We start from the raw sequence: 10,041 nt of genomic DNA, 5'->3' as shown, positions 1-10,041 counted from the left end.
CTTGGTGGAAAATGTTTGAGAACCGCTGGCATAGGTTAATATAAATAGATTATTGATCTTATTTTAATTGTCCTTTATTTAACTAGGTTAAAAAAAAAAAAACTTGTTGAGATTAAAATCTCTTTTGCGAGATACAAAAAATGGAATACATTTTGATCATGTAGTGCAAATAGAATGTAAAAACAATGACATAATGAATATTAATAAAACACATTTTACCAGCATTTCACCTACCATCTACGCATTCTTGAGTCACAACCACAAACATTCACATTGAACTGTAACACAAGACATTTCATTTTAAAATACTACCCAACATATGTTTTACTGAGACTGAGGAAGGAAAACAGAAACTTGAAGAAAGGAAACTTTAAGGTGATAAACACCAAATCTCAATTGCAAAGTAAAATATTTAATCCATGGCATTTGTGAAAAACGGTGATCCCTACTGTGCCACAACCTCTATAAGTAACAACACGTGATAATATTTTTCCTCCGCCAAAGTGTTTAATTAGCTGTGCCCTATACAGCAGGCCCTTATAAGCAGCCATGATGAGAAGCAGAGGAAAGCCTGTCCTATTAGGGCCCATCACACAGCCCATTGGAGCTGGCAGATGCTGAGATAGACTTTTATGGATTGCTCAGTGCCATGCAGCTGTAATGAAGCAGGCAGGGCGGACCCACCCTGCATGAACTAGGCTAAAAAAGCTCAAGGGACTAGTCCCTCTGGGAGCCCCATAATGCTTGGTGCCACGGGTCCCACTGTGGCTGTATTTATCACACTTTAAAATAAATGTGCAAGAAGACAGTTGGAAAATGGTAATAAGAATACGCATGTCGTTTATACCAATCTCGGTTAGGAATGTGTGGCCATTACACAGATGGATTAATAACATTATAATAATACATTTTCTTGTGGTAAATAAGGACTCTTCAAGATGCAACTGTTGGGAAAACAGTTTAATATTTTCTCCGTTGATATATCAAGCCTGCATGTACAGCATATCCATACAAGCGCTTGTTTTCATGTTCTATGTACATTCAAAGATATAAATTAGCAGGTGTAATCTTCATTGCAAGATTGTGTCGCTTTCCCCCAAATTCAAATAAAAACCATTAATTTATATATTTATACATTTACAAAAAAGACATCAGATGTCAGGTTTTTTGTTTCTACTTCTGCTTTTTGTGCAATACAACTTGCATTAATCATAGGCAAAGTTTCGCCATCATTTAAAAAAATAAATATCAAATGTAGGCTATTCCACTTTGAAGTCCTCACAGGTTCTCCTCTGGCTCATTCGCTGCAATAATGTACCCGTCGCCAAAAAACAAAACACAAACATATGTTTCTACACACAGATGTATACTGTATATCAGGGGTCTCAAACTCATTTTAACTGAGGGCCGCTTGAAGTAGAATCTGGGTATAGCTGTGCCGACCGAAGTGTTATTGTGTTTTATTGTGTTAACTACTTCTACCAGCAGATATAGTGACTCAGTGCTATGGTATGCCTCAAGTAAAATCAAATGTAGAAATTGTATATTTTGACACTGAGTCAGAGTCAGAAACACTTCTGCTTGTTTACAGGTAGTTGCTTTTTGTGCTGCCCATTGTGTGTTGGTTGTGCTGCAATGTTTGTGTTTGCAGCGTTATTGTAGTTAGTGTTCTTTCTAGTGGGACATAAGATTGCATGATATACTAAACAGTGCTATTCAACTAAATTAGTTTAGGGGGTCACATTTCCAGAAAGCTAAGGACTGGGTGCCGGACTTTTCCCTTTACTGTTATTCTTACTGCATATATTCCTGAGAGCCAGCATTCTCTGCAGTGGACATTAGATTTCCATCCACCCATCCATTTTCTACCGCTTATTCCCTTCAGGGTTGCGGGGGGCGCTGGAGCCTATCTCAGCTACAATCGGGCGGAAGGCGGGCTACACCCTGGACAAGTCGCCACCTCATCACAGGGCCAACACAGATAGACAGACAACATTCACACTCACATTCACACACTAGGGCCAATTTAGTGTTGCCAATCAACCTAGGACATTAGATTGTTGTGTATTTATTTTGTTAGTTACTACACTTTTAGGGGAAATTTGCCCTATCCATGCAACAAGAGTGGTCTGCTGTGTTTAAGTACTTACTGCAAAAAAAACTAGTCAACAATCCTCTAGATCAGGGGTCGGGAACCTTTTTGGCTGAGAGAGCCATGAAAGCCAAATATTTAAAAACATATTTCCGTGAGAGCCTTATAATATTTTTTAACACTGAATACAACTAAATGCGTGCATTTTTAAGTAAGACCAACATTTTTTAAGTCTCTAATTATTTTTAATAACATTGTTAATCTGAAGCTAACCAATAATAAATAAAATACTTCTCACCATTAATGCGACTTTTTCAACAGGTGTGGTAAAAAAACGGATGGATGGATTAAAATGCATGAGAATGTTATATATTTTGACACTAGGATTACCAGCGGAATTATTCATTACTTATCGTGTTTAAGCAATGTCAGCTAAGATTTAAGAGAGAGCCAGATGCAGTCATCAGAAGAGCCACATCTGGCTCGAGAGCCATGTGTTCTCTCCCCCTGCTCTAGATGACAGCATTCTAGTGTTTCAAGGAATCTGCTGCAAACATGTTAGTTTTTTTCCAAGGTTTTTCACTAAAGTCATGGGTCGGCCTCGTGCCGCCAGTTGAATATCCCTGCACTAAAGGGCAAGACTTATAGGACTAATAGACTAAAAAACGAATTTGTCCTGTGCAACTCCTCTATGGGGGGAAGACAGGGGATGCAAAACAATAACAATACTGAAATAAACTGCAACAAAAAACAGTGCAATAACAGTGCAATACATTTTCATAACATGGTCACTACTGCCTAGTTTCTCTTGTTATATTCTTATTTTTCCTGTGATATTTGTTATTCTCATTGTTGCTTTTTATTGTTATTCTTATTGTAATATTTTTTATTTTATTTCCATTTATACCCCCATTAATTCGATCTCAATTCTGTACACTGCTGCTGGAATTTTAATTTTCCTGAGGGAACTCTCCTGAAGGATTCAAAAAAGTACTATCTATATATCTATCTAAAGTTACATAGAGGAACACAAACTATGAGCTTGCGGGCTGCAAATGGCCTATGGGCCACTTCTGTAGTCTAAGACCCCTGTTGTGGCAAAAAAAATAAAAAAATAAATGAACCTGAGAAATAACGTGCAAATCACATACATGGGGAGAAGAAACCATATTATGCATACTTGAAAAAGTGTCATATAGCAATAATAATATTTTAGTCATGTGCCTACTGAGTAGGGGCAGGGGGAGCAGCTTTCATCCCAGCTGGTGGCAATGGATCCCCTTGAGGTTGCCAGGTGATGGGGTTAAAACACTAAAAAATGTTGCTTTTATATTCTAACCAAGTGTGACACCTACCTGCAGATGATGGAAATAAAAAAAAAGACAATTAAAATCCCCAAATAATGTCAATCCACTGATACAGCAGGTGTAAATGCATGTGTTGGCTGACCCTGCATAATTACAATTAACCTAAAGTGAGTGATGCACAATTAAGTTTCTCACCTGTTGCCAGTGGGGGGAAAAAGATGCACGCTTGCACATTTCTACAGAATCCCCCCAAAATGAACTTTCTTCTACGTGCCTTTTTTTGCTTCCAAATGTACAGGTCTAAAATGTTGATGTTCACCAGCAGCGCCAGTCTGGTTCGCGGTCGTTTTAACCAAAGGGGAGTCGGGCCGGTGTTTGGGCTGCAGCGCGCCGGACTCCGTTGCATGGTGAGGGGGGAGCCCCTCGCTGGCCGCGGCGGCGGCAGCGGCCGCTGCGGCGGCGGCGGCTGCTGCAGCCAGACTCACCCCTGAGGAGTTGGAGTAGCGCAGTATGCTTTGGCCCTGCAGGGGGCTGAAGTTGCTATAGTTTGTGTAATTGCTATAAAAGGGCGACGTGTAGTAAATAGGCCGTCCGATGAGGGAGGGGGTCGGGTAGAGGGAGGGCGAAGTGGCAGACGGGGAGGCTGCGGAGGACGTCGGGGGGGTGAGGAGCCCCACGCTGGGCTGGCCCGGTGGCTGCTTTGGGTCTGAGGTAGCAATCTCCGCCAGGGACCACAGTTTGGGTTTGGGGTTCTGAGACCCCCCTGTGGACGGTCTGCTATCAAGGCAAGACTTGTTGGTGTTATTAATAATAGCGCCGCTCATGCCGAGGCTCCGGGCTAAATCCTCGCGTTGGAGCTGCTGCAGGTGATGGAGGTGGTGGTGGTGGTGGGGGTGGTGCTGCGCGAACACTGGCGCCTCGACCCCCATCAGAGGCGACGACGTGACGGGCTTGGGGGAGAGCCGGAAGCCGGGGGCGCGGTGCTCGTGCACGTCCTCCTCCTGCACGTCCTCGTCACATTTGTCCGAACCCCGACAGTGGAGCGCCTTTTCCACGTCCGACTCCGCAGAGCACGAGTGGTCCGTGAGAGTGTCCACGTGCAAACTGATACCTGGCCAAAAAAAATACATCAAAAAGTCGTATAATAAGACACATATCAAATATCGATAATAGTTGTTTCATTTCTACAAGTTTTTTTTTTAAATATTGTATATTGTAGTATTTCTTTAACCACGTGATTTACACGTTGTTTGATAAATGCTGACACGTGCATTTTTTTTAACAGAAATAAATTAGTTATTGCTGTTCAATTATGTTAATTAGTATGTCAAATTTGCAATAACATGTCATTAAAACTAAATTAAATATTTAATAATGCTTGTTGAACTATTTAAATTATATATAAACAATATCAATCCTGCCTTAATTATGCACATTCACGTTTGCGTGGGTAAAAATGCGTGCATATTAATAATACAGTACAAATAAAGTGTGTGTGTTGCATCATTAAGTGTGGTCCTCCAGCCCACCTTCATCCTCCGCCGAAGCCTCGCTGTGGTCCAGGTTCTTCTCCGACCGCTCCACGTCCTTCCTCTCCCCATCCCCGTCCTCCTCATCCTCGTCCTCGCTCTTATTCCTGGGCGCCCACGTCATCTTGTTCTCCTTCTTCAGCCTCCTCCTGGCGTTGGCGAACCAGGTGGAGACCTGAGTCAGGGTCATCTTGGTGATGATGGCCAGCATGATCTTCTCCCCTTTGGTCGGGTAAGGGTTCTTCCTGTGCTCCTGCAGCCAGGCCTTCAGGGTGGCCGTGGCGTCCCTGGTGGCGTTCTTGCGGTAAGCGGGGTCGTTAAGCTGGTACGGATACCCGGGACTCCCGTATGGGTGATAACTCAAGGCCCCGGCCATGCCCGCCGTGTGCGCGTCATATGGGGAGCTCTACATGGTGGAGAAAAAAGTCATATATATATATATATATATATATATATATATATATATATATATATATATATATATATATATATATATATATATATGCAAACACACAATAAATTACAACATAGGTGTTAGTAATAACTTTTTAATCCAACTTTTATCAAAATGTTTAGTGACAAGCTGATATAATATGTAAAAATTAGGCCTGTAATACACACACACACACATATGGATACGTATTTATATCAATGTCTGTTACAATACAGAAATGCATATTCTGATGAAAACTTAGCCAAATAAAAATAATATAATTATGAGATTTAAAAGATGTGGCAAAAATGTCTATTGCCACCATTTTTTCCTAAAAAGTCTTATTTACAAATCCTATTAACAAATCACTTAAGGCGCGCTGTATAAATCAACAGCAATGTGATTTTAACGACTTTAATGGCTGCCGAGCATAAAGAAAGTGCTTTTGCATGCTTTGTATTAATTCCCCCTGACCCATAAATTCACGCAGTGGAAGGCTTTTAAACGAAGACCCTCGCTGGGTGTTGGGCTTTACATAATTAGCTGCGCATTCATTGTTAAGACATTACAATTTGCAGCCCATTCTATAAAAAAAAAAAAAAAAAATACCATTAAAATTATGCTTGCATTCATTTTAATATCAGGCTGCGTTTGGATGATATGGAACTGATACAGTTACGTATGCACTTATAGGGAGGTGCGCAAATACGCATGAATAAATGCGCACTTTTCAGAATTAACGCATATATATATATATATATATATATATATATATATATATATATATATATATATATATATATATATATATATATATATATATACAGTATATAAATTATTATTTTATTTTTTTTACCATGTACGATGGGAATCCTGTGGCCGGGTCCGTGGAGTACGACAGCGCGCTGGAGAAGCTCGCCCCGGCCGAGGCGGAGAAAGCAGCCGATCCAGGATACGGACTGAAGGCGGAGCCGGAGGACGACCTCGCCAGGTCTTCATTCCGCGGGGCGGCCAGAGCCGAGGCCCCGTAAGCCGGACACGAATACAGAGCCAGCGAGCCCGGCGGCTGATAGAGGTAACCCTGAGGATAGGACATTGGGGGGACGCGCGGTGGAAGAGATGGCCGGTCCAAGCAAAGGAAGGAGGGGGGAATGCGCACAAGGGAAAGGGGGGTAACAGCAGCCAAAACAACCGACTCAATAATCGCTGATGCAAACAGTCACATCAAAGAGTGGAATTAAAAAAAAAAGTCCTCCCTCCGAAACCCCCTTACTGGCAAAACACCGTAAGGATTGTCAAAGAGCCCATATAGAAGGCAGGGTGGCGTGCGTCTTGATCCCCTAGCGTCCGCTGTTTTTAGTGCGCTGCGCTATGAAAGGAGTTAGGAGCGAAGGAGCCAGTGGAGTTGGACACACACACATACACACACACACACGCACACGCACACACACACACACACACACACACACACACACACACACACACACACACACACACACACACACACACACACACACACACACACACACACACACACACGGAAGGGAACTGGAGCTGTCACTCCGGCTCATCTGAATATCCCATCCCGCCCACTTTCTGCCTCACAGAAATGGAGCCTAAGAACAAAACAAAAAAAGAGTGCACATTGCAAGTAAAAAGCTCCAGCATGTATAGTCACAGGATTTTTGTTTATCTTTTCAAATTAGAGTTCCTATATTTCTTAATGTTTATGATGTTATTGGTATAATATACTATTATTCCTACAATTCATTCATTAATGTATAACTCATATTATTTTTTTACATATATTTTAAAAACGGTTATACATATACATATTTTTTTTAGATAGTACTGTGCATGAAAAGTGCTGTATAACTAAAGTTTGATTGATTGTGGAGAGATAAGAATCATTCTTAACCCCACTTTTATTTGGTTGACATGTTTAGAATCACCATAGTGCATCTGCAAGGCTCACACAAATGTATTATTGTGTGTTGTTTTTTGTTGTTGGTGTTTTGTTTTTGTTCAGGCTAAAGTGGGACACTTCCTTGCAAAATGAACATTTTGAAGTAATGCACACTACGGCCTGTGGGCGGCGTCCCTGGCTCCCTTCAGTGTGGCCATATTGCAATACTCTAATAATGTAAAAAAAAACTATAATTAGCAATAATGGATCTATTAGTGGTGGCTCTGGAGAGGCTTCCACAATCCAAAGGTGTGTGCAACACACTTGTAGAAAGTATTTTTAGTCACCTGTTTGTGTTCCCACAGACAAATCGGACATCGCCATGTCCTTTATTATTGTTGATTAAAGACTTTGTGACCTCTGTGGGAGACAACAGCATATACCTTGAAACCTGAGGCTTGTGACAGCAGTCAAGGTGGCAACTCTACTAATGAAGAGTGTGGCCAGAGCAGTCTTCCTCATCAGTATTCATCCATCAGGTGCTTGTCCCCCCCAGTGCATTTTGGTCCAGCAGACTTGTAAACAGCAAACAGCAGCTATTTAAATATATGCAGTGCAGTTTGCCTGCTGGCTGCGATGACAAGAAACTCTCAAACACAAGCCTCTGTTATGGTGAATAAAATAAACGTGACTAACAATTACACAAAACATGCAAGGACACTAGCAGAAATAACAGTAGAACAGAAGTCACATTATCGGGCAAAGGTGCACAAAAGTGCTACCCAGGTGACCTTTTTCGGCCTGCACCTTTAAAAAAATATATATATATTAGTCTTCGGTTTATTGTAAAAACAACCATTGCAAATTAACTACATATTTTATTGGACACAACATGGTATGTTTTGTTTAGATTGCTTAGTATATATTGATCTATATTAGATTGGTTTTAGCATCTTTAATGCTCTAAATGTGTCAATAGGCAATTTGTCTGTACGCTCTGTGGCAAAAGTTTAGAGACCCCTGCACTACTTTAGAACTAATTAATGGACACCATTAATTGATGGTATGGCTTGAAAAAAGAACATACAACCATTGAATGGAGTACATTTATAAAATACATATGTATACTATATTATTAAAAACATTAACATAATTATATTTATATTATAAGCATTATACAATAATTTACTGATCAATGCAAAGTAAAAATGTGACATTTCCCCAATGTTTTTTAAACTATTGGCAAATATATGTATTTTCATCATGTAATATTGTATAAAATAACTACCCTGACTGTTTATTTTTATTTTTATTATTAACACATGATACAATTAAGACATCCAATCATGTTGCTATATATTCTGTCTGGCAGCCAATAAATAAATAAAAAAAAGTAAAATAAAGTGCATAATATAAATACTGTTTTCACAGCAGTTAAGATGTGTATATATGCACATATGCAAAAGTATCTCAGGTATAGGTTGTTTATGCGATGCATATTAGAGGCACCTGTATACACAAATTACATGTACTAAAAAATGCAAGCTAATGTTTTATGTGATAAATGTTATACAGTTATAGCCAAAATAAATCCCATATTATTAAATTAGCAAGGACAAAAAAAGATATGACATGAAGGAGTACTGACCTGTCCACACCAGGGGGCACTGTCTCCTCTATTCACACACTACAGGCCAACCATAAGTATACTGTACTAAGGACATGAGTGTGTGTGTGTGAGAGTGCACGGGGATAAGTGTGTGTCCATATGCATATTGTCATTGTGAAATTGCACCTGTCGGGCTGTTGTGTACTGTACAGTGTGTGTGTGTGTGTGTGTGTGTGCGTGCGTGCGTGTGTCAGTATAGGAGTACATTCCAGGTGTCAGTTTCAGTCAGACTGCAGCTTCTAAGATATTTTGGTCCCAGCCTGATAGGGACATACGAGATGGGAGAAGAGAGATGGACAGATAGACAGAGGGACAGACAGACGGACAAAGACAGCAGAGTTCAGTGAAGGAAGACACAAGAACATCAGCTTCGACAGACGGATGGAAAGATGAGGGTCAGGAAACAACAACCTGGATGAAGCCGCAAATATTTACTGCAGAGTCTGGGTTACTTGAACACAGGAGCCAAATTACAATAATGCATTATTTTGTTTAAATTATTCAAAAAAGTCTCAATATGAAAATGTTTTTTTTTTTTTTTTTTTTGGAGGCCTTTTTAATGTCTTTAATGAAATGTAAACAAAAACACAAGGCATTTGCATGTTTTACTCTGTTCTCTTTTATCTTTGCTCACCTTTAATAGCGTCAGTCAAATACACAAATGTCATTAATTGGGGGTTGTCTATTTATTTGTTCTTTTAGGTGTGCAGGAGAGTCAAACTCGTTTTCATTGAGGGCCTCGTCGCAGTTATGGCTGACTTCAGACGGTCGTTTGTAAGAGTGGACATAAAAAAAATAATTGTAAATTCACAGCAAATTATTGGCTGATAATTGCATTACTTTCCCTGTAACAGTTACAGTAATTTACCGTTAAAAAAAATACTGTAACTGCAGTGCTGTGATTTTATAGTTAATTATAATAACATTTGAACAAAATACTGTAACGACACAATCATAATTTTGGGGTTAATTACAACAAAATTACAACTAAATCCTGTTACTTCACAATTGTATCGTTGTGGTTAATTTCACTCTCATTTTAACAGCATATGAACTGAATAAGAACAAAATATAAAATGGTTTTCACAAACAGTTGGAATTTTCA

At 39.9% G+C, this 10,041-nt stretch overlaps 1 protein-coding gene across 1 annotated transcript; it reads right to left on the bottom strand.

Annotated features, from left to right (window-relative positions):
* Positions 1-788: 788 nt before the first annotated feature.
* On the bottom strand, positions 789-6,715 carry irx2a (iroquois homeobox 2a). The gene is made up of 3 exons (XM_061951073.1): positions 6,218-6,715; positions 4,929-5,334; positions 789-4,510 (listed from the first exon to the last, which is right to left on the bottom strand). The coding sequence occupies exons 1-3, from the start codon at positions 6,455-6,457 to the stop codon at positions 3,666-3,668; spliced, it is 1,491 nt and encodes a 496-aa protein (XP_061807057.1). The 5' UTR covers positions 6,458-6,715; the 3' UTR covers positions 789-3,665.
* Positions 6,716-10,041: the final 3,326 nt, after the last annotated feature.

The sequence above is a fragment of the Nerophis lumbriciformis genome, linkage group LG04 (genome assembly GCF_033978685.3).
Source record: "Nerophis lumbriciformis linkage group LG04, RoL_Nlum_v2.1, whole genome shotgun sequence".
In the NCBI taxonomy this organism is placed as follows: domain Eukaryota; kingdom Metazoa; phylum Chordata; class Actinopteri; order Syngnathiformes; family Syngnathidae; genus Nerophis; species Nerophis lumbriciformis.
The sequence above is the reverse complement of the archived record's forward strand: the minus strand, read 5'-3'. Positions and strand labels throughout refer to the sequence as shown.

Bases quoted from the DNA above. Each gene is read 5' to 3' on its own strand.
- irx2a (XM_061951073.1), bottom strand. From the start codon at position 6,457: ATGTCCTATCCTCAGGGTTACCTCTATCAGCCGCCGGGCTCGCTGGCT. The intron at 5,335-6,217 runs GTAAAAAAAATA...TCCACCATGTAG, and splicing joins CAGGATTCCCATCGTACATG to AGCTCCCCATATGACGCGCA. The intron at 4,511-4,928 runs GTGGGCTGGAGG...TTTTTTGGCCAG, and splicing joins GGCTTCGGCGGAGGATGAAG to GTATCAGTTTGCACGTGGAC.